This window comes from Microchirus variegatus, assembly GCF_963457635.1.
Source record: "Microchirus variegatus genome assembly, chromosome: 5".
In the NCBI taxonomy this organism is placed as follows: domain Eukaryota; kingdom Metazoa; phylum Chordata; class Actinopteri; order Pleuronectiformes; family Soleidae; genus Microchirus; species Microchirus variegatus.
In genome coordinates, this window is record NC_139806.1 from 26,327,607 (window position 1) to 26,351,981 (window position 24,375).

The following is a 24,375-nucleotide window of genomic DNA, read 5'->3' on the forward strand; positions in this document are numbered from 1 at the left end:
GCTCCATGCAGTCAAGCGAAGTTTTGGTGCATTTTTAAAAACATATTCTGTGTCCTCTTGCTGTTCCTGTATAGTCGGACTCAAGTTGTCCGATCTTGTTGCCTGTCTTAGTCGGACTATGGCCTTGGCTCGATTCAACTGTGCATGTAAACATACTGACCTCTCCCATGCATTTGCATTCACTGCCACTATCTTCGTTGTCTTCATCTTCTTGTGTTTGGAGATTGCTTGATCTATTCACTTGATCTTTTTTTTTTTTTTTGCGTACTGCAGCTTTAACCTCACCTTAGCTCCCCTCTATGAGCTGCATGTTTGGCACATATCTCAACATAACATGGACAGCGGCTGCGGTCCAGAGGAGTAGGAGGAGGAGGAGGTGGGGGCGGTGCTGATGCTACTTCTCTCCGCCCACAATGGACTGATTGGTTCAGTTGTCATGTCGTCGCTCCAGCTCCCTCCCCCACTGGTCAATGCGTACAAAGCCCATACTGTACCCTCTCCCTCAGTACTGTATCTAGATACTTGCCTTTGTGCACCATTATGACGCGACCCTAATGGCTTCTTAGCATCACCGGACACTTGCTGTTGGTACGGGAACAGGGCCGTCCTGTTCACGGCACACTCCGTCCTCAAATGCGTTCTGGACTGGCGAGCCGAGCGGCGAAGATGCTGAGCGGTGTCTCCTGCAAGGCCAGGCCGAGGCTGTGCAGCCTCTTGTTGGCCACGGTCCCCAAAACAGCACCGCTACCGCCGATGTCAGTCACGCAGAGCCACTACAGACTTCGCTCCACGTCCTCGGCTCAGGGGTTTTCAGAACTGGCGAGGGAACGGTCCAAGTCTGTCGCGTCGTTTTACAACCAGTCTGCTATCGACGTATCCGCAGAAAAGGTAGGAGTGTGACTTTAACTGACGGGTTTCTGCTCTCTGACAGCGCGGCTCTCCCCGGTTGAGGTGAACGTGAGCTAGCTGTGTAGCCGCGTAGTAACGTTAGCCCGTTAGCCGTTAGCATGGTTTGTGCTGCGTTTGAGGGACACAGGAAAGACACTGAACCTTTTTTTGTCCCACTTGACTGACAGGTCCAGGCTTATAATGTTGTTTGCGTTTACGGTTGTGTACAATTACATGCTTTAAATGCTTCAAATTGTTAAGTCACTTTAGCTGCTATTTCAAGGGACGAGACGCTGCTCTCTTTAGCATAATACACCTGGACATACATAAAGGAATGGCTCGATACCACTATTTTGTGCCCGATACAGATACCAATATTACATCTAGAGCTCTACCAATTGTAGAAACAATAACATTGATATTTGATGCTGATTAAAAACAGTTATTGAACATATTACTGAGAACTATAATCTGTAATAAACAATAATTGGCCAATGCAAATTATTTTAAACAATAGCAAACATCTGCCAATCAATCTTCATACATTTAATTACTGTCAGGAATTTAAACCGTTACCATTATCTGTTAATAATATGTTCACAATGATGCTTTTCCCTCCTACGTATATAACAATATAATGCTTTAACTGTGTGCAAGAGATTTTCAGACCAGTGCTTTTATTGACTGTGGTCCCCAACAGATGTTAGATGATAGCTTGAAAACTGCTTTATAAATAAAGCCCTGGTATTATAATTGTGCACAGTCAGTATGTTAGTAGACATACTTCACCATTAGTTTAGAGACAGGAGAACCAAAACACATTTTATGGATTGTTTTCATGTGAATGGGGTCATAAAACATGTTTCTCTGTCTCACTCTCCAGACAGCCCACTGAGCGCTGTCTACTCGATGTAACGCATTGACCTCACAATTTAACTTAACTTAAAACAACTCTTAAAAATCCAGAACTCAGCATTACTCTTTTCTTTGCATGAGGACTTGAGGCCCATTTGGTTAAACACAATAAATCTATTCAATACTAAACACACAATTGTTGCTAAAACAACCGAATCAGTTGCGCTTGCACAGAGAAAAGTTGTCAACATGCAGCTGTCACCGGCACCACTCTAGTTGGCACATGTCGGAAGATTGCTTCACCGCAGACATTGTAAATGATATCTTAAATAGACACCGGTCCTCGTAGTTTTGTCCTGCTGTGACACGAGAAACAAACTTTCAGTCATGGAAATAAAACAGAAATGCACTTAAATATTTGAAGAAAATAGCTGCCAAATGCTCAAAACAGTTCCCTTATATTTAACCTCTTCCTCCTTCCTCCTTCCTCCAATTACACCTTATGCTCTGGGGTTGCAACATTTAATCTTTTACTAATAGATGACTAAATAAATCAATAGCCATTTTACTTTAGAAGTAAGTTTGCACACAGGTTTAAAAATTACTCGTCTCAGTATCATACGTATCACAAAAGATATTAACACATTGTTACTGCATTGGGTCAGTCCACCAGATGTGGTCTGAGCGACCCCATCACATGTCATGTTGCCCTCATTTACACCCTTTATAAACCAGTGTTCTTCTTTATCAAGATAAGAAGCTAGGAGATAGGGATTGCATGTGAACGCTGGTGTAAATAGAGTCCTCCTAGGACAGCTCATGTTGTTGACTATCTGTAAGATAGGGTTGCAGCTATCGATTATAAAAAGTCTGTTTAATTAAAACCACACTTGACTAGTTTCTTTAATTGTCACACTGGAGCATGCATATATATTTTTATTTTTCACAACTGCACTACTCTAAATCAGTTTTATTTAAAAAAAAAATCTCACTATCAGGACATGTTTTGAATATCGTTTTCACTGGGTGTCTTTGGAAACTTGTTTTGTTGAACCAGTGACCTCTGTTCCTGGAAAGCTCTGTTGCTTCCCAGTGATTTATCACCTGCTGCTTGAAGGCACTTTTCTTTCACAGTGAGTCTCCATAAATGGGTTTCCATGGCTGAGCCTGGAAAACACACACAGAAATATGTATCCATACAACACTCCGTAGCCTTTAAGCAAATATGAGGCATTAACGTTTAAATTGTAATCATATACCACGTTATTTTTAGTCCAGTCTGGCCATGACTGGATTTCCAAAGTCGTACTCAACACTTGGGGTTAAAGCGTAGGCTAATAATACACCAGCGCATACCAAACTATCAGTCTGTTAAAATTAGTTTGGTATAGAGTTAAGCATAGGTGCTCTGAAAGCTTTACTTTCTAGGAAAAGTGATGCTCACTTTTCTTTCTTTCTTTGTTACTCAGTAACCAGCAGACACTGAACAACTGCCATTTACAACGGCAAGCATATGAGTTAAACATCTATAAACATACGCAAATCTTTCCACGCAGTGTAAACATACAGTGCACACTTTTTGCGCAGAACTTAAGAGCTGCTACACTTGTAAAACAAGCTTGCAGCACTTGCTGTCCTCTAAAAAGGTGGATAAACAAAATAATTACATATCATACAGTAAGGGACTAGAATACACGGGGGCAGGATTACATGATTTATTGTCTTTATCTAATACTGAGGATGCCACTGTCTTTGTCAAAACTCACGAAACTGAAGCACTGACTGGAAATGTTTACGAGAATTGATTTATGTTCAACTGTTTTCTTTAGGCCTCGGTGCGGCTGACATTAGCGACCCTGCTGTATTCTGGGAAGTCTCCTGATGGACACCACATCTTGGTAAATAATTCCACCACACTGTGAGAACTGTGAAGTGTACCTGTTATCGACTCTTTGCTGACTCGTTTTCCACTGTTGTCTCTGCGTGCAATCACAGAGCAGTGCCAAGTACCTACACAAAGAGCTTCCTGTCCGGATCGCTCACCGCATCAAGGGCTTCCGCAGTTTGCCCTTCATCATTGGCTGCAATCCCACCATTCTCCAAGTGGTAAGGACATGATTAGCATGCTAAGGCACCATCACATTTACTTGGTGTTAGAAAACAAACATTTGTCTTTAAAAAGACTGACTATTTCTGGTAAGCTCTCAGCCAAAGATACAGAGATGTTCTCAAGTTGGTGTTTACTGAAGTTACCAGAAGTGTTTGGCGGCAAATTATAGCAACGGTTCTCCAACGGTGGTACGTGTACGCAGGCCTCCTGGTGGTTAATCAGAAATAGAGTTCGACTGTATATACCAGGCTTTGTGAACAGAGTGGAGCTGAGGAATTTTGACTGGAGTGCGTAGAAGTAGAGTTGTAGAGTGACCTTATCTCTCGCTCTATCTTAATCTAATTTAAGGATAGCAGTCCAAGTTTCCTCTTCACGACAATTGACCAGAAGAAAAGCAGCTTCTAATATTTTAGCGGAAGTTGTAAGTGATGGTCACTCCCTGGTTTCCTATTTGCTAAAACACAATGTTAACATTCTCGGTCGATATCGGAAGTTTTAATCACTAACTTTACCAAGTTTCTAACTGGTTTGCTTATATTTTAGTTGTAAGTGACTCTCCGTGCTTATAGTGGATTGGCCCCAAACTGGCCATGGTGCTCTTCACGTGCTCCACAGTTCCCACTGCTGGGCTTTGACCCGGAAATAAAAAGAACAAAAAAATAATCCAAAAGTGAAACAATTTACGCTCTGTAAGGTCAAATAATTCAACATGTTGTTCAACAAGTTCACGGATGGTAGAAATATTCAGAATGGCTCCCAACTTGTAACTGAATTGATTGTTGTGTTTTGTTAGTGATGTAATTAGTGCTGCAACTAACCATTATTTTCGTAATCGATTAATCGGTTGGTCCATAAAATGTCTTGTTTTGTTCACAAACCAAAATGATTCAGTTTGAATGATTTCTTTGTTATTTGGAGCAAAGAAACAAAGAAAATATTCACATTAAAGAAGCTAAAATGATCAAAAATCTTGTTTTTTAAGCTTCAAACGGATTAATCGATGATGAAAATAATTGACGATTAATAATTGTTTAATAACAGTCAAAGCCACCTTAGTGTAGTGAAGGTAGACTCGTCCTATAAAACCCCCAAAAACTCAGATTCTGAAGCAGAAACTGGTCTGATTTTGTTTTTCGACATTGACACTTAAGTGTAACATGTGCAACTCGTAATGTAATTTTCAGTGAGAGTTTATCACCAAGGCCGTCCTTTGGGAACGCTCTGCTCTCTCACTCTGTCTCATTTTGTTTTTCACTTCCAATTCACTCCCTCCGCATGTTTCACTGGTGGTGAACTTTCACCCAGATTCCTCCCTTCACGGTATCATGCAGCTTTCAGAAAGCACAGCTCCCAGTGGTTGTAATGTAGGTTTTACGGATGCTTAAGCTCTTCCATTGTGAAGAAAACAATGGGTTAGAGCTGGTTTTGGGTTCCAAATAATCTGTATTGTGACTAATCTGATCATTTTCGCCTCAGATGTGTCAAAGGAACAGAGTTTTGTTTTCTGCAGAGGAGTTGTTGTTGCCGTGTTGTGTCAGAGTTCTTTATGTTGAAGCATGCTGTATTTAAATGTAAGCCACATGTGGTGAAGCTGAAGGGCCCAGTTAAGGGGCTGAGCTGGTGCTGTGAATATTTCTGGTTGGATGGATGATAACGGAGAGTCGGTCTAACTATATTCTCTTTCTTTTTTTACAGCATGAACTGTATATCAGAGCATACCACATGCTCATTGACTTTCCTCTGGTGAGTGTTTTCAACCTACATATATAAACACACATGTTTGCACGGCTATTCTTATAAGTACTCAAACTCAAATGACCTGGGGGGCCAATGAGGATCTAATCTGGTCAAGAGGAGTAGGCAGGTTTAGAGAAAATATGTGGGAGAAAACAACTGTTCAATAGGGAGGGAGGATGTTCATGATGATATTTCACAGAATTTCAAAGTAAAAGTGCTTGTTTTGATATGGAATAATACATAGTTCACAATAAAACCATGTTTATGGTATATAGTCTGTTTATATTCAATCATCTCAGTGGCAGCTAAGTTCTAAACCTAACCTATCCTTAACTGAATCACAATTCAAATCTCAGCTCTAAACTTAATCAGTTCTCAGAAATGAGGTTCTGGTCTCCATAAGGGCTAGACACAGTCCTAGAGAGGTAACCATTATGAGCATGCATGCACAAGTTCATAAGTTGAAGTTCTTCCCTTTTCAGCAGCAGCTGTTTGAGCAATAACAGGAAGTGTGAACACGTGCTTTCTCTTATGGTTGTCGCCCACGCTGTTGGGCTTCAAGTGAACGTGTCAACAACCAATTTTGGTTCTTTTTTGAAAATGTGTTATGAAAAGCTTACAACGAAACAAGAGATTTAATTGGATCAAAATTACATATACTGTATATGACATACATATAAACGTTCTTGGCTGTGGTATGTGGTGACTTTTGCGTGACGCGTTAAGGTTTAGGATTTCCAATGTGAAGTGTGGTCATTTTCTGTTCACAGATAAAAGATCAGGACGTGGATGCACGTTTCTGTAAACTGGTGCAGCAACTCCTGGACGACCACAAAGACGTCGTTACGATGCTCGCGCAGGGCTTCAAGGAGTGCCGCAGACACATCCAGGTACAAACTAACACAAACCGATGATGCAAAAAACTGAACGAGCAGAAAGAAGTTAAGTTGATATTTAAGTAAAGTTGAGATTCCATGCTGAACTAATACGTGAGCAATGCTAAGAAAGAGAGAGCATGCCTGGGAAATGCAAATTCCAAGATCTCTGGCTCACGAAAAGAAGATTTAAAAAGACTGACTTGCGCAAGATCCCAAGGACATTTGGTTGTCCAGATGCAGAGCGTGCTGCAAATCAACAACAGTCGCCCTCAAATCTTAAGCAGCAGCAGCACATTCTGTCCTGGAAAGTCCTTGAATTTGATGTCAACCAAGCTGTGGGAACAATATGTTTGTGAAACAATAGTTATGACTATGCAGTGCACATCTGTCACAGCAGCTTTCATTTACCCCGAGAACACACATTTCTTTCTTCTCCTTCCTTGTCACACATTTAGTGTTGATCATTTAGCCTGGAGTTGTCGGATGTTGTACCATCATAAGCACCTTGAATGAGAACTGCATTAAAGTGGACCTAGAACGGAAGTTCCAATTAACGCTGTTTTTTAGTGTGTATCTGCGTCATTACCTTGTTTACGAAGCCCTGAAAGTTCAAAAGAAACATTTCAGCCACTGCTGAGAACACTGTGTTTTATTGTAATCTCGGGCACAGCGAGATCTCCCTTCTGGTTACGTAAACAGCGGTTCTCCTGAACAGCAGATCCTCCTGCTCCGGGCACTAGTCCGGGCATGTCCGGTTGTGTACATTGAACCGCAGAAGAAGAAGAACGTCTGTTATGGAGGTGTTTCACGAGAGACAGTGTCTTCTGACTCTGGGTCTGACTCCGGGTCAAAGTCATAAAAGGGACTGCGGCGGGGAGTGGTGACGAAGCTATTTTTAAACATCGTTAAAACAAAGTTTTGATAATGAGTAGCAACAAATTCGAGCCCTGGTTGGAACAAGGGCCTTTCTGCAAGGAGTTTGCATGTTCTCCCCGTGCGTGTGTGGTTTTTTCCGGGTTCTCCGGCGTCTTCCCACAGTCCAAAAACATGCAATATTGGGATTACGTAAATCACTTTAAAATCACAGTAGGCGTGAGAGCATGAGTGAATGGCTGTTTGTCTCTATATGTGGCCCTGCGATGGCCTGGCGAACTGTCCAGGGTGTACCCCGCCTATCGCCCTATGTCAGCTGACACAGGCACAGCACCCCCCGCGATGGATAAAGTGGTAGAAACTATTTTTAAACACTGTTAAAACAATGTTTTGATAATGAGGAGCAGTGCATCCACCGTTCCAGTGGGGGGAGTTGCGCTTCTGTGTAGGTGTGATGATTATGTCACTTCCGGGTATTGACCAATCACAAGACAGTTGGGAAGGCTCTACGCTGGCTGGCCAATCACAACACACTTCTGGGTGTGAGATCTATGTCTGAAATATCGCGGCTGAGGACAGCGTCAGAAAAGAGAGTATCTATCGGCTCATTTACAGCAACTAGGAGGTTTTTGACCATAAAAACAAGTTAATATATGTAAGTAGACCTCCATAACTAACATATATGTGCAACAGGACCTCTCTATGGGCACTTTAATGTGGATTTGAGTGTTTATTATGATGCAACACCAGCTCTGAGGAAAAGTACCTGCTTCCAAAGTAGTGATCAAAAAATAATACATTTGTTTGCATTGTTTAATGTCATACATCATATGTGTAAATCAAATCGTTTGAGAGTTTTGTTTCCTCTCACGTTCCAGGATGAGACACTTATCCGCAGCTTCCTGGATACAACACTGTGCTCTCGTCTGGGAATCCGAATGTTGGCCACGCACCACCTCGCCCTCCATGAAGACAATGTACATGTACTAACTTTCTATGATTCAAGTGATTTCAAACCTCTACACTGCTGTGTTGTTTTCCCAGAGCAGTAAAAATATCTCAAACCTATTTTTAAATACGTACTTTAATTCTCTTTTAATTTGGATACAATTTTGAAACACTTGTGCTTTTTGTTTCAGCCGGATTTCGTCGGGATGATTTGCAGACGCCTCTCGCCCAAAAAGATCATCGAGAAATGGGTGGACTTTGCCAGGCGAGTGTTTAGTCGCGATTGCTTTTGTTTGTTTATGACTTTGTGCATACGTACTAGTGGCACTCTGTTCACTGATAGGAGTCAGAGTTCATCTGATACAAGAACACACACACTGTTTTTTTTTAGCGCCTGGAGCTGTGAAAGAGATACGAGTTATCGTTCTTGTTTACCTTTTGTGACCTTTTCAAGTGACTTTCACAGGGAAAGTTCACTGAGTAAATATCGACTCTGTGTTGACTGATGATGATGATGAAGTATTTTTAAGTTGTTTTTTATTCACTTGTTATAGATATTTGTATTATTTTTGCAGCATTTTAGACGTATATAATGATGGATGTAGTCTTTTGGATTCCTTCTGAAGCGTCCAGGAAATGGCAACTACAAAAAATCTGCTTCTCACTTGATTTATAACGCCTATGAACATTTTCCTGAGGTGTTTATAGTCTTAGTCCCGAGTCGCAGGTCTTTTTCAATAGAATGTAATGTTAATTTTGTAAATCATGTTCCCATTTGGAGGAAAATGAACAATAATGTAAGTGAAATTAGTGCGATTGACGGCCAGTTTCGTAAAATAGGTGATTCTGGAAGCTTCAAAATGGTTTATTTGGTGTAAATAATATGATGATGTCAGCCACTTGAGGGGATAAGGGACCACCTGGATTAGAATAGCTTAACTTGAAATGACTAAAAAGTACAGTGACTATTACCTTAAACTGATCATGTTCATAAAAGAGAAAAAGTTCTTCTCATGGAAACGGGTTTAACATCTTCTGAGAAATCCTGCTTAAGTTCAGAAAATAGTGAAAACACAACCTATTGGCATAAGCTTATATAGCAAATTCACATGAAGAAACTCTGGTAACCCTGCTGATCTTTAGCGCCATCATCAGGTCATTTTCCACCTGTAACAATGTAGGTGATCCAGAGAGAATGTTGAGAACACAAGTTATAATGATTTGAGTGTTGTTGTTTTTTCTTTTGTCCACCAGACGTCTGTGTGAGCACCAGTACGGAAACTCACCCAGGGTGAGGATCAACGGACACGTGGCCGCTCGCTTCCCCTTCATCCCTCTGCCGTTGGATTACATCCTGCCCGAGCTCCTCAAGAATGCCATGAGGTAAACTTCACAACCTGCCGTGGCAGATTCCTGTTTAATTCAAGAGTTATCTTTCATTTAAATTTTTTTTTTTTTTAAATATATCTGGTCTTATACAGCAGTTAAAATCACTGCATTCCCATTTGAAAACACAGCAGAGGTGTGGTTTACTGGCTGCGAAAGTGTGACTGCATGAGAGCAGCAGTGGGGAATGATCACCTACGGCAACAATAATGGACTGAAATAAAGTTAGATATGCACAATACATTCTACAGTTCTCCATTTGTTGCCATTTGTTGGCCAGTTTCAGTCCATCGTCGACTTCCTCTCTGCTTCCAGTCGTCCGTATTTAAACGTGTCTTCACTCCTTTCATTTTTGAGAGGAGTACTGAGGCTTTTTAGGTGCTGTATCATTTTATTATTCCCAGTGTTTATCAGCTAGCTACTCTCTGCTTGCTGTTGCATGTGTGTCGGGTGGTTGTTAGTTTGTGGAGCAATAAATCAAATCATTAACACAGTTTGTGGCCCTCTAATGAATATTGTGTCCTTATGTCCTTTGTTGGAAGTTGTCTGTGCCATGCTGCATATTTTTCTGCAGCAGTTAAAGCACTTAAAAAAGAAAAAAAAAACTAGTTGACCCTGTTTTTGTCTTTAAGTCTTATCTTTGAAGACCTGCGGTTGTTTTACTCGATTCTTTTTTGCATGATCGGGTAAAACCAGCTGGATCAGATTGCGGGGACTCGCTCTTTAATATGGGGGAAAAAAAACCTCGTTTGTCTCCTCAGGGCCACCATGGAAAGCCACCTGGACACGCCATACAATGTGCCCGATGTGGTTGTCACCATAGCCAATAATGACATTGATTTTGTCATCAGGTGAGTGTGGTTCAGTGTCTTTGCCATAACAGTACATCAAACAGAGCAGCATTTAAGCCAATGAAAAGCATAAATGATCACTATTTACAAAGCACTTTTTGAGACATTTAAGTCATTTCCAGGTTCGAGAAACATTGATCAACATTTTCTGACATTTTATGGACCAAAGAATTACTCGATTAATGGAGAAAATAACCGACATATTAATCAATTAATCGCTCAACCAATATGAAAAATAAATTCAATATTTATATCACAAAAACAAAAGTATGTATTGTTTTTCTTGGTAACTGCACTGATGGTCTGGCAACCCATGCTGCTTTGAGTGTGTGTATGTTTCTTTCTTTATGTGATAGCAGGTAGAGTGGGTTGGCCATAAGTATAGCACTTTATTAGCACGGCATGCTAATGCATTGTAATGATGAGCACACAGAACCAAAGTGAAATGAAATGGAAGCCAAGGATTTACAGCCACTTTAGAGGACAATGAGTCAGCAGAAATAAGTGCTGATGCTGCAGCCTGATGCTAACATTTCCTGTAATTGTAAAGTTTGGTATACTCAATACAGTAGACACACACACACACACACACAGTCATCTTCATTTTGTGCACAGTTAATTTATTCATTAAAATATTGACATTTACACCCTGGCATATTGGTTCTCATATTGCACGAAGGAGGACAATAAATCACCAAATCGATATTTTGAGCCACAGCTGCTAAAGTGGGTGGAGCGCCGTGGCAGCCTGAGATTCTAACGATTTACCTCTTGCACTTATTTCAGGATTTCAGACCGCGGTGGCGGCATTCCTCACAGAATAGTCGACAAAGTGGTGGACTACCACTTCAGCACGGCCGAGGAGAGCGCACAGGATCCACGCATGAGCAACCTCTTCAACAACATTACCAACAGTGGGAACCAGTCCAGCCCCATGCACGGGTAAGAACGACGACACAAACTCGACATAATTGAGTGTGGACGTTGTCCAGTTTGTCTTGTGATTTGTCTTCCAGTGTTCTCACATGACCTCAAATTATATCAAACATTTATGTACGAAGCTGGCAGGAGGAAGAGTTGAAAAAGTTTGCTTTTTTATTTGGTTAAAAATCGAAACTTCTCTCTTCTGGTGTGTTTCCGTCATGGGGCAGTTCGGTTTAGATTAGATTTGGTTCGATTAAATTAAATTAGACTTTATTGATCCCACGCTGCGGAAACTCACATATTGCAGCAGCTTAAGGACAGAGAATATGCAATCGAATAGAAATGGAACAAAAGAAGAATAAATTAGAACAAAAGCCACTGGCTACTGGCTTTGGTACAGTACGGTAATTGGTAAAGCCCTCGGTCAGGCTTGTGTTTCATGCTCGATGGCTGAGATACGTAGTGTGACACTGTATGTGTACACCAACAACAAACAAAGGCATCGAACGCTACACAACGGACAACAACGGCCAAATCAGCTGATTGTCGTTGGGCTAGCTCCACCCGTATCGTACCGTACCATTGCTCTGGTACCCCAAGGGAAGCTTACCAAAAAATGGAATGGTTGGTGACAGTTATTTTTCACACTATTCCTAATGGAAACTTTAAAATTAAGTACCATAAATTGAACTATTGGCTCATTTAATAGTGATGCTGATGTTTGGGGTTGGGGTTGAATTTCAAATCGTATGCAGATGACGATCAACTGTTCTGATGCACATTCTTACCCTCATCTTATGACGCGTTAAAGCAGGGATACAGGTTTATGAAGTCAGGATATCCTTGACATTAACACAGATGTCATGACCGCCTGTACCTGCCTGCAGTAAATATGGGCAGACCTGCACGCCACCGGTTTGCCGCTTCATCCTCGCTCATATTCATGTTTTCATGGCAAACAGATCATTTTCAGCCAGCTGTAAAACGAAGGCGATTCATCTCTGACCTTCTGACCTGCAGGTTTGGCTTTGGTTTGCCCACCTCCCGGGCGTACGCCGAGTACCTGGGCGGCTCTTTGTCCATACAGTCAATGCAGGGCATCGGCACCGACATTTACCTGCGTCTGCGCCACATTGACGGCAAAGGAGAGAGCTTCAGGGTGTAAAGATTCCCTCTCGTGTCTGTCTCTGCTGTGGATCCTCAACCAGGAATCAGACCACGCGGGAGTACAGAGGGTTTCAGAGGGTTTTTCCACTAGGGAGGCTGGCATGGACTATTGGACTGTGGTCCACAGAAGGATAGCCTACACAGTATGTTGTCAAAAAGCTCCTAATTTCACCAACCCACTTTTATTTTATGTTTTCGTTTCACCTTAGACTGATTATAAGCTATGTTAGCTGTTCAATTGATTGTTTCAAATTGTTTGTTCCTTGTGTTTTGTATCCTGTGGCTTGTTGTTGTGCAATTTTTGAGGGGGGGGGGGGGCGTATGAACTCTTTGAATGTTTAGGTTACTGGGACAAACTGCATGATAGTGGACAGCAGTTTTTACTTAGAGGTGAAGGAGAGGAAGACAAAAAAAATGTTCAAAGTGAAGTTACTTGGTTCATGGCCTCGAGATGAGAGCAGATGTTACAAATGAATCTTCTGAGACACTCCAGCAACACTGTTAGAATCTCCTCAAAGTGTGCAAAGCTGATGATTGGTACAACAAGAGGACTTTGGCCCTGGTCAGACCTGGTATTAACATCCATTCTATTAGTGGCTTCATCGCAAAGGGACAGTGCGCTTTAGCTTATAATACGCCCAAATGTGTTGTCTTCAAATCTGATCACTGCAGCCTCTTTCGTACCCCGTTCTCACTGGTCAAAACAACCTGTTAAATCCTATTTTTTTATTTTTAAACTTTTTTTTCCAAGTTCTTCATCATTTTTGACATCTGTCATCCTTGGACACGAGTGCAAATATTTTGAAATTGTATACACCCTCAAACTCAAATTATTTTGTCAGGTCAGGAGGAGGTCAGTCGAGTGGGGGAAAAATTATATACAAATAAATATAAAAAATGAAGTTATGATACAAAATTAGATTATTACTTAAAAAAGAAACAAAAACATACAGGGCTTGATATTAAGTGGCGGGCCACATGTGGTCTAAGACTTAAAAACACTGATTTTCTATATGGGGTTTGGTGAACAGTTTTTAAACTCCAGATTCCAGACAGAAATGGACAATGAAGCGGCAACCTTATTCTTATGATATTGTAGACTTACGCAGGCAGAGAGAGGCTTTTGTTAAGTATTTTTTGTTCAGTGAAACCTGAACTTTCCCTTTCATTCTCGACGTGAACAGACTCCATTTACCCGATCTCCCAAAAGGAACGTTAATACCAGGTCTTGGCAGCGCCTTTATGTCTAAATCGACCACAAAAAAGGGGTGAATGTGTATGATGTTGCAGTACTAGTTTAGCGTCCGCTTCCCCGCGCCCTACTGAAGAGTAAAAGTTTGACGAACCCGTCGTAATATATTTCTACGACCTTTCTGCCGTTTGACGCAGAAGAAACCGCCAAATCACCAAATGCTCATTAACAGAATCTCAGTGAGACACACGTCTTTAATTCAGCAGTGTATTATTTGTGGAGGTTTTTCAGACAGGGGAAGCCAAGCGACCTGTTCAGAGTTGCCTTACAGTGTGACACTTCCTCTGCATGCAAGTTACTCTTCTTTCTCGTCTTGTTACGGTCGTAGCTGTTGCCTTTCATTGCTTTTTTCAAACACACTGTTTATGAATTTTTGTTTTCTTTGCACGTTGTAGTGTCATGTTATGCTCGGCAATCATTACACGCTTCGACTCCACTGTATCAAGTTTCAGAGTAACAATATACCAGAGAAGTATTATACAACACTGTCTTCTTTTTCCTGTCATTGATTTTTTTTTTTTTTGCTTTTATTTTGAAAGATCGCATTTCAGGATGGGTTTATTAGCAGCAGGGGTTTCTGTGTACTGTTTTCTTTAGAAGTTGTTTGTAAATCCCCAGGTCATGACTCCATTTATCTCATTAAGACGGCAAATTAATGTGTATTTTGTATATTTTCTGGTTGATTTTTGTTTGCCCCCGCCACTTTAACCTTTTCCTATTTAAAAAAAAAAAAAAATCCAGGTTCCTCACGATTGTGCTTCATGAACTATGGACGGCGTGTTGGTGGCTACTTCTCATCTTTTTCTCCAATAACAATAATTTTAAATTTTGCACGTTTTGGTATTCTTGACACACTTTACCGAAGAAAACCAGATAACACTTTTTGGACATTTGGACAGACCATGACGCTGAACCTTTGGTCATTAATTGTTGTTTTTTTGGTCTCATTGTTCCAAAAATAGTGGTTAAATTTGAACTTTTATCTTTAAATGTGTACTAATAATTTCCACATGATGTCATCTGAAGTGTCTCATTATCTCAGGACAACAGGTGTGTGTGTGTGTACCTTTTTAAGAGTTTTCCCTGAGTTAATTTCATCAGTCATTCCTGAAAGACGAACAGATGAGTATCATTAAAAAAAAGAAGATTCAATTGAGAAACAGATTTCTGAGATGTTTAAGAAAAAAAAAAAAAAAAGATTAGAAAGCTACTTTCCACATTCATATCTTATTTTTATCCTGAATTTGGTTTTATTATTATTATTTTTACTAGTTTTCATAAAAATGAGTATCTTGGACTTAAAACACGATGGAAAAGGTAGGAATCGTTTTTAAATCATCATTAGAAAGGGAAAAAAGTGAGAGACAAATTATTGACATGAAGTTTAATCCTAAAGCTCTATCTTGGAAGATTTTTTAATAAAAAAAATTTTTTTTAACATAAAGTGAATGTGAAATATCATACAAATGAACTAACACTCACTGTAATCCTTCAGTCAAAGTGATATTTAATCTTGGGAAAAGACCATGAAAATTGAACCAGTTTTTTTTAATTATTTTTATAAAATGTCATAAATCGACACTCAAAGTCTTTATTCCAAGGAGAACTTAAAGTCCAACATGACTCTGGATGCTTATGGATACGTTACTGACAATCTCATAATATATAATGACACGTAAAACTAAAAGAAAGACGACCAGAGTGTAATATCACGTGTGTCCACCGGAGGGTAGTTTCTGTTTCGCAACAGGTTATGGCGATCGTGGCAGGTTGGTGACACGCCCCTTAACGGCACCCGTAGTGCAGTCGCCGATAATGCGGGGCGGTTTATATATTCCCCCAGGTGTTCAGTCTCTCTCTTTACTCTGCCGAAGTCTATGTGCAGGTATGTAGCACAGTCTCGTGTCGTGAAGAATTATTAAGATGCTGCTGTTGACAATCCTCTGTTGTAGGTTGGCGCGTTGGGCCGAGATGGTGTGTGTCCCTGTCCGGTTAGCTTCTGCTGCTGCCGCTGCTAGCAGCTACAAGCACTGCTGCGTTGAAGACACAGGTAACCAGTACTATAAGCTAAACGCTATCGTGTCTGCTAGTGTGTTTAGGTGTTGCTAATAGTTTACTTTGTTTCTTTTTAAAACTTGTCTGGCGTTGGGCTGCTGTTTGCCCTGCCTTGCCTCAAACTTCTTTATTTTAGCCTAGCTCTGTTCAGTTAGCTGGACTGTAAACAGTCGCGCTGTTCTCGTTGTATAGACGCTATTTTAAGTTTACGAGAGTTCAATCGTGGCCTGTTCCAATCAGACCATGAGGGTGGAGGTTATTGCAGTGGTTATAGTGAAGGACCTGCCAAAGTTAGACATGTTGCATGGTTTATTTGCGTTTTTCTTTAGTTTTGAGATTGTAGTTGGTTTGGATGATTGAGTGCGATCAAAATCATACACAAAACAATATTTATTTACAAATCATGTGCAAACTCGAAATTAAAGAAGAACGCAAAGAAACCATGCAACATGTCTAATTTTGGCAGGTCCTCCACTATAACCACTGAATTAATTTTCCCTCCACCCCCCACTGACAACTCTAGGTATGATTGGAGAAGACCATGATTGAACTCTAGTAAAATGGCGTCTATATGAGAGCAGCACGACTGTTTAAAGTTCAGCTAACTAAACAGAGCAAGGCTAAAATAAAGAAGTTTGAGGCAAGGCAGGGCAACATCGGCCCAATGTCAGACGAGCTTTAAAAAGAAACAAAAGTCAACTGTTGGTGTTTACACCAGCAGACACCATAGCGTTTAGCTTATAGTACTTGTTACTGGTGTCATGGACCCACCAGTGCTTGTAGCTGATAGCAGCTAATTGGACAGGGTCATACATACACACCATCTCAGCCCACTTACAACAGATGATTGACAGGAAAGCATCTTATTACTGCTTCACATCACCAGGCTGTGCTACATACTTAGGTAGATTTGTATTAATTCAATCAAAACAGTTGCTTCAGTCAAATACATATTTCCAATAAAACAATCTTTTCAATCAAAAACCCTACATGTTTATGTAATCAGATGGTTTATATCTGTTAGTGGTATGGGAGTGGTTGACTCGTAGTGCAGGCCATAAGGTGGTTTATATCCCTACATCCAGGTGTGTTCCGCACATATGGAGCACAGTCTCATGACATGAATAGGTTATGATGCTGTGCTGACAACCATCTATAGGTTGGGGCATTGGGTGAAGATGGTGTGTATGTGCCTTTCTGGTTAGCTGCTAGTAGCTACAAGCAATGATGCGTTCAGGACACAGGTAACCAGGACTATAAGCTAAATGCTATTGTGTCTGCTTGTGTTACCAACAGTTGACTTTTTTTTTTTAAAGCTTGTCCAACGTTGGGCTGACGTTTGCCCTGCCTTGTCTCCAACTTCTGTGTTTTAGCCTTGCGCTGTGTAGTTAGCCAAACTGTAAACGGTTGCACTGCTCTTGTTGTAGATGCCATTTTAAGTATACTAGAGTTCAATCACTCCAATCAGACCATGAGTAGTCAGTCAGGGTGGAGGAAAAGTTATTGCAGTGGTTATAATGGAGGACCTGCCAAAGCTATACATGTTGCATGGTTTTGTTTTTGCAGTTGATTTGTAAATATATTGTGTATGATTTGAGTGCAGTAACCTGCCAGAGTTTGCTGGGGTAGTCTGCCCCCTTTTCTCTTACCAACTGAACCACTGCAGATTGGTGTAGGTGTAACACCATGTGTTAGAGATTAAAGAGAACTATAATTGTTTTAGAGATACAACTTGACAAGTGACATTGTTTTATTGTGAGAAATGGACTGTGCCTGTATTCATTTGTGGATGGACTTGTGCATGGGTCCACAAATGAGTACAGACACGATGCATTACAATTTAACAATCTTCATTTCTCACAATAAAACAATTTCACTAATCAAGTTGTATCTAAAAACTTTCATTTTCATTTTCTTGCATCTCTAAAACACATGGTGTTCCACCTACACCAACCTGTTAGGAAGAGAAAGGGGGCAGACTACCTCAGTGAGCTCTGGCAGGTCACTGCACTCAAATCATATACAATATATTTACAAATAAAGTCACTAAGCAAAAAAGAAACCATGCAACATGTCTAACTTTGGCAAATCCTCCACTTTAACCACTGCAATAACTTTCCCTCCACCCCCACTGACGACTCACGGTCTGATTGGAGCGACTGAACTCTCGTAAACTTACAATAGCGTCTGTACAACGAGAGCAGCGCGACTGTTTACGGTCCAGCTAAACTAAACAGAGCTAGGCTAAAATAAAGAAGTTAGAGGCAAGGCAGGGCAAACATCTGCCCAACACCAGACAAGCTTTAAAAAGAAACAAAGTCAACTGTTAGTTACAACACCTAAACACACCAGCAGACACGATAGCATTTAGCTTATAGTACTGGTTACCTTAGTCCTGAATGCATCAGTGTTTGTAGCTGCTAGCAGCTAACTGGACAGGGACACGCATACACACACCATCTCGGCCCAACGCGCCAACCTACAACAGAGCATTGTAACACAGCACCTTATTAGCTCTTCACGTCATGAGACTGTGCAACATACCTGCAGACACACATCGCCGACGGGATACCACGGCTCGGCGGAGCTCGGTTCGCAGAGGACAGAGAGAGAGACTGATGAACTGGGGCGGTATTTAAACAGCCCCGCATTAGCGGCGACTGCGCTACAGGTGCCGGTAAGGGGCGTGTCACCCACTCGCTACGATCGCCATACCTGCTGCATAACAGATAGATGCATAGTCAATATAAACCATACATACTGTTCGATACTAAGCAAGTATGAAACGTCGACAAAAAAGTCCAAACTCTTAAAATTGTCCAAGAAAAGTATGTCTTCAAAAACTGTCCAAACATAAACTGTTAAAATGTCTGAGTATAGTATGTCAACATAAAAAAACTGTTCAAATATCAACTGGCAAAATGTCCGAGTATAGTATGTCTATGTCCAAGACTGCTGACACAGACTTAGTGTGTGTATATTTATTTACTGTAGAAGAATTATTTAATTGGAGATGTTTCAGAGTCATGTTTGCCACGTTCATTTGACTTCAATGTTTAACAGCTCTTTGTGATTGTTTCACAGCAGCATTTGGGAAAATAGCAAACAAAAACGGGAAGCGTTGCATCATGGGAAGTGGAGGAACATCGCGCATCCCTAAAAATATATTTTTTGCAGGCCAGGTATCGGATGAAGACCCACAAGCCGTCTCAGATAGAGCATAAATGTATTGAAGAAAATCATACCATACTGTGACGTTGGTCAAATTATGACAAAATACTAAACAAGTGGTGCGGTCCGCGCCCTCCCCTCTCAACAAATCAATTTGGAATCATCCACTTTCTATTTGTGATCCGGAACTTCCGCGCACGCGGGGCTAGCAGTAGCAGGAGCAGGTGGAGACACCCGGGAGGACGAGGAGGAGCAGCGGGGACGAACATGTGGTGGTAACTGATGCTGAAAAATGATCCACACATTGTTTTTAATGTCGATAGACTCTATATACTATGACGCTGACCGCGACTGTTTTGTTTAGGAAGCTGTCGTTTCGTGTCGGCCAAAGCCAAGAGTTCCCGGATGTTCTGCTGGAGAAGCCACGCTGGATGAAGAAGACGAGCCGCCATGAAGACTCGGTGAGCGGCTTCTTTTACCACACTGAGACATCATATCAATGTAGTTTATACCCATTTATATTGACCAATTATATACTTAATCAGACTGTATTAAGTGGACATGATATGTTAACACCATATTATTGTGATAACATCGATTAGAAAATTAACTTTTTTCAAATGTAATGTAGGTCTATGTGGAAATGAGCTACTGCTCACTTGATTAAAGTAAATCAATGAAACTTAATTAAAATATAATTTTAGCTCTTCAGTACTACGCGATGATACTTTTTAGTAAGAAGAATAGAATATTAGAATAATATTTAATTTTTGTCACTAGACAACCTTAACCTGGCAAATAAAATGATTAAACCAATGTTTTTATATACCATCTCCTTAATATTTTAAGTAACTGAAATGTAACTTTTTACAATTTGTGTCAAAATATACAAATAAAAAAATGGATAAAATCATAATTTGACTATGTTTTTATCGCGTGTTTTTTATATATAATTTTACAACATTCAAACACAATAAACTTGTCTTTTGAAAACTGTGCAGTTGCTTGATTTAATACATTTTACCCAGTATTCACAAAATAAATTTAAATCTAAGATCAAAAACTCAGTTATTTTAATCCCATGCTCACTGTAGCAAATAAGTAATTTTAACCGATTGTTAGACCAGAACCAAATGTTATAATTTCCTTCCTCACTGAACATGAACTACTATCAGTTCTGCAGTGACTTAAGTTAAGATTTCGATCAATAATAGAGTAATTTAACAGTTAAAGCGGTAACAACCAGAGCATGAGTCAGTGTAGATTAGTACAGTTTAGCCGGCTGCTAATCTAAATGCTTCATCAAGAGCCACAAGCTCAGTGTCACAGTCTGCGTTAGTCACCAAACAAAAGTAAATCAGCCTTTAAAAGTGAAATTAAATCACTTGCAAACTTGCTTGTGTCTTTCAACAAACAGGCCCAAATCTTTCAACCATTTATTGTCGTCATTGAGAACGGTACGTGACAGTTGATCATCGAGGAAGAAACTAAATGAAGTCAGCTAATCAAATGTTAAACTGTAAATCTAAAATAAAGTGCACTATTAATTAAATCTAAACAAGTCTCTTTGGGATCCATTTTTCCAACTCAAATTAATTCAAAATATAATTATAATTTCCTTCCCCACTATCAGTTCTTCAGTGACTTATGTTAAGATGTTAATCAATAATCATTGAGTCATTAAACAGTATACTGTAAATGTAAAGAGTGAAAATAAAGTTACAGCATTAAATAAAGTGTACTGCCTATTTATTAAACGATCTAAACAAGTCCCTTTGGGCTCTATTTTTAATTCAAAATACACATTGCCCATCCAGTCTAAACCATAATGTCAGTGTGTCTCAGCAGGTGAAGACCACCTCTCTCTCTCTCTTAGCCAAAGAAAATGCTCAAAGTTAACTGCAAACTAACACTTGTACATTTTCACAGAGACATGTTCAGCAGCTGTCAGTGATACAACTGCAGAGACAGTGTTGGAGTCTTAAACGTATCACTGAAGAGAACTTCTTTAATGATAAGTGCAAGTCTCCACTGTCTCTGCAGTTGTGTCACTGATCACTGACAGGGCTGCTGAACATGTTTCTGTGACAATTGTTAGTTAGCTGTTAACTTAGCTTTTTATTTTGGCTGAGAGACAGATATGTTTGTTATATTGAGTTTATACTTAATCTTGTAAATGTCTAACTTAGTTCAGCAGCTCCTCTGATAGTCATTATTCACTGTGCAGCTTTTGTCACTCTACATTTATACTTAGTATTTTTTTTTCTCCATGTTCTAATGTGTTTAACTCTACTTCATTCAGCAGCTTCTCTGGTTGTTGTACATAATCTTTTTTTTTTTGTCCTTAGCTCCAGTGTTCATTGAATGTACTGTAAATGTGTTTTACTTCTTATAATATAGTTTGTTTTTAAATAAAGATACACATGAAAAAAAAAAGTATGCTTGGAGTATTTTTTAAAAAACAATTTGAAACAAAGTATAGTTCAACTTTTTATTTTGAAACACAACAATCCCTGCATTGCACTATCTAAACACATGTTTCTCTCTGGACAATGAGCGCTCAAGGGATTCTTGAACACTCTTCTTCCAAATGGCAGCAAATAAAGAGACAAAACTGAAGTTCTTGTGGAGGAAACAATTCTTGCAAGAGTCCATCTTCATTCTGGAAGACAAAGAACAACAAACACCACAGAAGTGGTAACATGCTGCAATACAACATACTCACATGATGGTGCAGTTGTCTCTTCAAGGAGCATCATCTCAACAGCATCCTGCAATATTAGCACAAGTATTTAAAGATAAAGGTCTTCCAAATTAGAAGCTTGTTGCACGAATGACTCAAATTAGTGTTTTTTGATTGTGGGTAACAGGAAGGACATGACTTTAGTGAAGACAACATAAGTCTCTTACTTGGGGACAATTTTTAAAGCAGTTGAAGTTTGACATGCGAGTCAAGGAGATGTGACACATTGAGGCAATTTAAACCAAACTTTGTCAGACACTCCAAATATAGCAAGGGGACAATGGAAGACATTTAAGAATGACATCTTCAGATGTTAGCTTACAGCATTAGAACAATGCTATCAATGTCTTCCAAATTAGCAGTTTGTAGCATGAATGAGTCGGATAGCCTTTTTGGAATGTGGGTAACAGGAAGGACATGACTATAGTGAAGAGAAGACATAAGTCACTCTACACATTGAGGCCATTTACTCCAAATTTAGCAAGGGGAGGATGGAAGAAATTTAAAAAGGGACATCTTAGCAGCTTGTTGCATGAATGTGGCTAACAGGAAGGACTATGGTCGTGAGTGAAAAATAGAGTTCAGATTTAATAAAAGCAAAACGCTTGACCTCAAATCAAACACCAACAAGTAACTTTGTTTAAATGCCTTTGAGCATATGTTTATTCAGCACAATTGCAAACAGTTTCCATGAAGCGTACCTTTGCAGATTACTTGAGTGGTTTGACTGCCTCCATGACTCCTTCAGACATCCCCAGAGTCTGAAAAAAGATTTTAAAAAAGTTAAGCACATCTATAAAAGGCCAATAAAGGAACAGTCTGTCCTCTGGCGCCATCTTGTGGTTAAACAGTAGTGGGTGGGGATTTACCTGCTTCAACCGCTGCAGGAAAAGTCATCACATGCGTTAGGAATCCTGAAGAAGAAATACAAGTTCAAAAAAGTGCAAGAGGAGAATGTGAAATTTTAAAAAAACGAGTTTTGCAGCTCATACCCCTTTCTGCATGGACTTTAATAGATGTAATTTCTGCATCATGTCCATTTGGCTGGATTTTCTCTTGAGAATCATTCTTGCACCTGAATGACAGACAAAAACGTAAATATAGTGTAGCTTTACCTGAAAACTATTAAATGGTGATTTAATAAGGCAATACCTAACATTTAAGTCACTATTCAAGGCAGCAGTGGATTAACACCTGTGAAACAACAATTTATCTATGTAAAATGGAGCAGGGAGTAAGTCTAAAGCCCAATTTATAGGGCTTTAAGATGCCAAAAGCCACATTAGCTTCCATTGCTGTGAGCACATGGTAAATACTAGTCACCTGTTGAAAGTCTGCTGCAGTGCCTCAGGATGGAGCTTCTGAAACCTGTGAGAGAGTTAAAAACAAAATGGTCAGAGAACACTCCATTATGACAGATAACATGTGATTAGAACAAAGGAAACATGCAGACAATGCTGTGGTTACCTGGAGCTAGAGGTGAATCTTGTGCATCACTGCCTTCAGTTTAACCAGGATTCTGAAACAGACCAAAGAGAAGACGTTTAGCAAACTATGTGCTGTGTCCACTCCATGGTCCACTCTCACCTGTGTGCAGTCTGTTCCTTGTCCAAGTGACTCTGAACAGGAAGTGACGCTGACTCCGGGTGGAAGCGGAATAAAAAAAGAACTGGAAGTGAAGAGGCTGGATTCGGCCGCTGTGTGTGATTACGTTTTCCTTCACCTGGTGATGAATAATGACGCAAGTTAATGAAAAAACACACACATACACAAGGAATTCCACTAGTTTTCTATCTAAAGTCATCATCTACACACCTCCTTCGTGGGTCTCGGTGTTACCGCTGGAGTTTGGACTGGTTTGTCACGTTCACGTAACCTGTTAAGAGATGAAAGTAATAAAAGTTAAAAAGGTGAGATTCTTTCGCAAATGTTGAGGAGACGAATTGTTCAGCTTGATCCAACGGAGCCGGAACAAGTCCTAGATACAAGGGTTTTGGAAAGAGAGTCACTTATTAAAGCGTTAGTTCACCAAAATGGCAGAAATTCGGACAGGGTTTGGTTTCTGGCACTCACCGAGCAGACATCACGCCTGGTGGATGAGCAGTATTTTAGTCGCAGAGTCTGTAAAAAAAGGAGAGAAAAAAAAGACACGTTAGAAAGAAACAACGAGTTAAAATGAACATGTGAACAAGATTAAAGACAAAAGGATCGACTGAGTGTTTTTACTTCACCTTCAGTTCAGGCTCAGCTGCTCAGGTGATGATTCACTGAGGTTCAGCGGAGAATGAAGCATTTGAAGGAGTTGGCTTATATACACACACACACACACACACACACACACACACACACACACACACACACACACACACACACACACACACACACACACACACACACACACACACACACACACACACACACCACACAGGTGTGAGTGGTTGGCCTAACCACCTACTCACTTACGTCACCTGTCCGCCGGGGGGCGTGGCCTCCGCGCTACATCACCTCACGTTCTTCTCTTTTTAAACCAGTCGTTC

General features: G+C 40.3%; 1 protein-coding gene across 1 annotated transcript; it reads left to right on the plus strand.

Moving 5' to 3' along the window:
* The first annotated feature begins 528 nt into the window (after positions 1 to 528).
* On the plus strand, positions 529 to 12,892 carry bckdk (branched chain ketoacid dehydrogenase kinase). Its single transcript, XM_083889960.1, has 11 exons — positions 529 to 888; positions 3,573 to 3,641; positions 3,739 to 3,849; positions 5,549 to 5,596; positions 6,361 to 6,480; positions 8,220 to 8,318; positions 8,481 to 8,554; positions 9,544 to 9,672; positions 10,437 to 10,526; positions 11,313 to 11,468; positions 12,471 to 12,892. Exons 1-11 carry the CDS (start codon positions 634 to 636, stop codon positions 12,613 to 12,615), a joined length of 1,296 nt encoding a protein of 431 aa, XP_083746086.1. The 5' UTR covers positions 529 to 633; the 3' UTR covers positions 12,616 to 12,892.
* Positions 12,893 to 24,375: the final 11,483 nt, after the last annotated feature.

What these genes read in the sequence shown, in the direction of transcription:
- bckdk (XM_083889960.1), top strand. Translation starts at nt 634, where the DNA reads ATGCGTTCTGGACTGGCGAGCCGAGCGGCGAAGATGCTGAGCGGTGTC. An exon ending in AGTGCCGCAGACACATCCAG is followed by an intron (nt 6,481 to 8,219) that starts GTACAAACTAAC and finishes CTCACGTTCCAG; the next exon opens with GATGAGACACTTATCCGCAG. An exon ending in CTCCTCAAGAATGCCATGAG is followed by an intron (nt 9,673 to 10,436) that starts GTAAACTTCACA and finishes TTGTCTCCTCAG; the next exon opens with GGCCACCATGGAAAGCCACC.